At 32.1% G+C, this 5,000-nt stretch overlaps 2 protein-coding genes across 2 annotated transcripts in view; both read left to right on the top strand.

Annotated features, from left to right (window-relative positions):
- Nucleotides 1-1,701, top strand: part of LOC130801129 (protein FAR1-RELATED SEQUENCE 5-like) — a 10,100-nt gene extending 8,399 nt beyond the window's left edge. Inside the window, exons 4-7 of the mRNA XM_057664893.1 lie at nucleotides 35-163; nucleotides 270-377; nucleotides 498-980; nucleotides 1,144-1,701. Coding sequence (XP_057520876.1) covers nucleotides 35-163; nucleotides 270-377; nucleotides 498-980; nucleotides 1,144-1,701 — 1,278 coding nt within the window. The remainder of the gene's footprint in view (nucleotides 1-34; nucleotides 164-269; nucleotides 378-497; nucleotides 981-1,143) is intronic.
- A 27-nt stretch (nucleotides 1,702-1,728) lies between these two features.
- On the top strand, nucleotides 1,729-2,677 carry LOC130801128 (protein FAR-RED ELONGATED HYPOCOTYL 3-like). The gene is made up of 2 exons (XM_057664892.1): nucleotides 1,729-1,879; nucleotides 1,950-2,677. Exons 1-2 carry the CDS (start codon nucleotides 1,729-1,731, stop codon nucleotides 2,675-2,677), a joined length of 879 nt encoding a protein of 292 aa, XP_057520875.1.
- Nucleotides 2,678-5,000: the final 2,323 nt, after the last annotated feature.

Raw genomic sequence — 5,000 nt, 5'->3', positions numbered from 1 at the left:
ATTTTTACACAAAATGTCTTACTTTTTGCTTTAGGTTGCATTGCAAGATAATAATGATAAGGCTGGAACATCTTTAACTGAACATATGGAACCCTTACAAACTGTGACTTTTACAACCACTTCTAACCTTTGTGATAATGCAAATTCTTCAAGTCAACTCATGGTAAGCCTTTATTTATCAATAATACGCAGTAAAGTATATGCACAGTGTTACTTTTGGGTGGGAAATGTGATGATTTTTACACAAAATTTCTTACTTTTCGCTTTAGGTTGCAGTGCAAGATAATAATGATAAGGCTGGAACATCTTTAACTGAGCATATGGAACCCTTACAAACTGTGATTTTTGCAACCACTTCTTTAAGTGAACATTTGTATGTAAGTTTATTTATGACGATAATAATACATTTGGTGTTAATTTGTGTTGGAAATGTATTACTTTATGTTGAAAACGTGTTACTTTCTGTTGAAAACAATGTTGCTGGTATTTTGTTTCAGGGTACACCTACTCATAACCTTAATCATAAACAATTCATCCCTCATTGTGAGAAAAATCTGATACCAGTATTGCATATGACTTTTGATTCATTAGAAGAAGGGGTGAAATTCTATGAAACATATGCTAAGTCTTGTGGTTTTGACATTAGATCAGGGACTAAGAAAGTCTATAAAGGTGTTGTTACATCTAAATACTATTTTTGTAATAAACAAGGGATGAGGGAAGAGAAATTAGGTGCATTGAGAAGAAGGCTTGTAACTCGTGAAGATTGTTATGCTAAAATTGGTTTTCAAAGGACTAAAGAGGGTAAATATTGGGTGTATAAATTTATTGAAGCCCATAGCCACATTCTTGCCTCACCTATTTCTAGGCAACATTTAAAAGGGTCATGTAGTTTAAACAGTGGACAAAAAAGATACATTATGAACAATTTGAACTTGAATAAAGGTCCAACAAGTTCATATAGGATGTGGAAAGAACAAGTAGGAATTTATTTAAAAGTAGGTGCTTCACTTGATTACTTTAAAAACTTTTATAGGGATTTAAAGTGTTTTATTAATGAATCTGATGGGCAAATGTTTGTGGAAATGTTTGTTGAGATGAAAGAAATTTCACCTAGTTTTTTTTTTTTTTTTTGATTTTGAGGTTGATGATACTAAATCTCTATCGAAGGCAATTTGGGCAGATGGTATTAGTAGGAGAAACTATTCATTGTTTGGTGATTCGATATCTGTGGATGCTACTTATGGTACTAACAAGTATAATCAAATTTTTGTTCCTTTCACGGGTGTTGACCATCACAAAAAATGTGTTACTTTTGCTGTCGGTCTTATTAGTAGGGAAGATGTATCTTCTTATACTTGGTTATTTGAATCTTTTTTGAGGGCAATGGATGGAAAAGAACCAGATTCCATTATAACAGACCAATATCCAGCCATAAAAATTGCTCTACCCAATGTTTTTGACAAGTCTATTCATAAATTCTGTTGTTGGCATATAATGAAGAAACTAACTGATAAAGTTTCTATTGAGTTACGTAATGATGATGAGTTTTTAAGAAGAATTAATAGACTTGTATATAATAGGGATAATGAGCCCCATGAATTTGAAGATCAGTGGTCAAAAATGATGTCGGATTATGAGCATGCTAATTTAAGAAATAATGACCGGTTGAATAGTATGTATGATATTATAGAAATGTGAGTGCCCGCATATTTTAGAGATCTCTATATGGGTGGTTTGCTTAGAACAACATCTAGGTCGGAAAGTGAGAACAATTTTTTCAATTACTTTGTGAACAAATTTCTTACATTAGTTGAACTCCAAATGAGGTTTCAAAGTGCGATGGATGTTCAACGTTATATGATGCAGACACTAGATAGTAAATGCAAGTTCTGCACCTTTGAAGACTCGTATCCCTCTTGAAAAACATGCTTCTAGTGTCTGCACAGATGTTGTTTTTAAGGATTTTCAAGAACAAGTTCTTAGTGCACGCGATGAGTGTGGTTTTGAAAAGAATTTCGTTAGAGATGGCAAGGATGTGTATCGTGTGGTACATTTCAACACTGGGACAATTTTTGAAGTTGTGTATGATGCTCAAACATTGTATGTTGATTGCTCTTGTAAGTTATTCAAAAGAGTAGGAGTCTTATGTAAGCATGCATTATGGGTTTTGCATGCAAAAGGCGTTAAATATATACCAGAACCTTACATATTGAAAAGGTGGACAAAAGATGCTAGCAAAACACCTGTCTATGATATTGATGGCACGTTATTGGATGGTAATAATGCTATAGAATCTAGAAAAAGGGTTTTGGGAGAAGTTTGGAATGAGGTACATCGATGCATTAGTTTGGCAGAAGATGATGAGGATGATTTGGTTGAACTTTCGCACAAAATAAAGTTGTATTCAGCTGAGCTTTTAGCAAAAAAGAATCGTGGGGTTGAGAAGACAAAACGTCAAGAGTTGGAAAAGTTTTTGGGTTGCGAAGCTCCTACAATAATTACAATTCAAAATCCTAAACAATCTTCAAACAAAGGCAAGAGGAAAGAAAAAGATCCAAAACAAAAGGATACTGAAGATGAAGAAGAGCAAAGGGTGACCAAGCAAAGACAATGTAAAAGTTGTGGCAAAGTTGCAGGTCACAATAGTCGTACGTGTCCGCATAAGAAAAAATAAGTATGTACAATATGATATAAAAAGTGTTACCTCTTGAATTTTATCTTGGTACTTTCTTTAATAAATAGTGATACTTTCATTATTAAACGTTTCTGTTTTCCACATTTAGACATTTAACATATATATTTTGTTCACTGAATCTTGTAGGTGACTTGTTTATGAAACACAGTGATAAATGATTGAATCCCTGCTTCAGAAGAACAATTATATTTGGAGTTGTGTAGCATTTGCGGAGTGTAAACTAATTTCTAATTGATTCTCTAGAGAAATAGTCTAATCATTAGTATTAGTAGTATGTAGATTACTTTCTGTTTATTTTAACATTAGTAGATTATATTTTATGAAGAGGATAATTGCCTTTAGAAAAATCTCTGTTTATTTTAACATTGTAATTGTTAGAATTAGTTATATGTAGACTAATTTATTTTTAATGTCATTATCATTCAATTTATCACAAATATTGTGTTGAAAATCATCATAGTTTTTGTTAAAAGCATCACGATTTTATGTGGAAAGCATCACACGTTTATAAATGTAACACAGAATATATGAAATGGTAGTGTATCATGTATTGTATGAAAGCATCACGTTTATAAAAAGAATATAATAAGAAAAAACAGTTCAATATAAACTTCTTACAAAAAATTTTATATGAAATGGTAGTGTACATGTATTGTATTTTGTGTTGAATAAATGTAACACAGATTTGATTTAGAAAGCATCAAAGTTTTTTGTAAAAAGCAGCACAGTTTGAAGTAGCAAGCATCATAAAAACAAAACATCACAGTTTTATACAAAAGCATCACACGTCAACACAATTGTTTTCGTGTTGATGATGTTTACTTGAATATTGTTGAGATTATCATTCATAACAATATTTTGTTGAATCATCACAGTTTTATGTTGAAAGCATAAAGGTTCTATGATGAAAGAATCACACATGGAATCAAAAACAAACTCAAATTTTATTTTTTTCCTCTCTTCTTGGCAGTCAACTTCGGTGCTGGTGAAGGTGTTTTCTCAAGATCTGATATTCCCAGGTCAAAACTTGGTAAGTCGATGTCAGCTGTTCGTTTTTTAACCACTCTTATCCTGTCCATAATCTCATCAATCTCCTCCATCACTTTTGGGTCTGAATACTATTGTGATAATGTTGGAGAGTTTGATGATTTTCCGACATCTTGCGCTTGATTGCCTTTTGCCTTTAACTTCAATAGTCTCGATATATGATGTTGAGTAACAATTTCCATTTTCCTCTTCATCTTGCTAACTTCCTCCATAAGCTCCTTGATAAAAGAATATATTAAGAAAAAACAATTCAATTTAAACTTCTTACAAAAAATTTATATGAAATGTGTTACTTTATAGACAAAAAACTGCTACTTTATATTTTAAAATGTGCTACTGGTTGTTTTTATAAAAAAATTAAATGTTAAAAATAATATTACTTACATCACCAGCTGTATCATGAATTTTTTGATCAGAAGATGCCAACAAGCCATCGGGAATAGGGATCTTGAGATACATCCCATTTTCTTCTAGCTCCACCTCATCATCATGCAATTTTTTTCTTAATTTCTTTGAAACTGGGTATGTGTCTCCGTCGAAATCACCCAGTCCAAAGGATCTAGCCTTCAACTCAAGTTGTGCCCTTTTTTTCAAAGTCTCATAAGTCCAATGTTGGATTAAGGGCAACCTTGATGATGGAAAAATACCTAGAGAGCTAACTCGATGGTAAAAGCAAATTTCTAATATGGCTAGACATGAAGGAATATTTTTCAAATTTTTTGTTTGGCATCTCTCCAAGCCATTTCTAAACCTATCAAACACTAAACCACACCAGTTAAGATTTTTTATCTCATTAACATCACCCAATGGTTTAAGCAAACTATGATCAACAATTCGGTGTGAATTGGGAGCCAAAAATGTAATAAAATCATACATTAAAAAAACCTTTTAAAATCATCACCTCCATCAGTTCACTCCAACAACATTTTGGAAAGTAGTTGTTCAGCAGATATATCCTTAGCCCCAACACAATCTAGTTTTTGTTGCCACTCCTCAAATACATCATACTCAAATATATCTTCATTTGAATTAGTTTGTTTAATAACATCATTAACAGTTAACGGCAAGTCAAAAATATCGCAGACATCATACTCAGTTATAGTGTACTTACAGTTCTGATTGACTATGAAAACTAAAGTAATGACATCATATTGGTTGATAAAGTACTTAGCTATACCATGATAAGACATCTTAATTCTCAACAGAAGCAATCCTTCAATACCAATTTCTTTCACAGCACTCCTTTGTTTATCAT

Source organism: Amaranthus tricolor, chromosome 15, assembly GCF_026212465.1.
Source record: "Amaranthus tricolor cultivar Red isolate AtriRed21 chromosome 15, ASM2621246v1, whole genome shotgun sequence".
NCBI classification, from domain to species: domain Eukaryota; kingdom Viridiplantae; phylum Streptophyta; class Magnoliopsida; order Caryophyllales; family Amaranthaceae; genus Amaranthus; species Amaranthus tricolor.
This window is presented reverse-complemented; position numbering and strand designations above follow the sequence as displayed.

Coding starts and splice junctions, on each gene's coding strand:
- LOC130801128 (XM_057664892.1), top strand. CDS start 1,729: ATGGGTGGTTTGCTTAGAACAACATCTAGGTCGGAAAGTGAGAACAAT. Junction 1,880..1,949: donor TATGATGCAGACACTAGATA/GTAAATGCAAGT, acceptor GTGTCTGCACAG/ATGTTGTTTTTAAGGATTTT.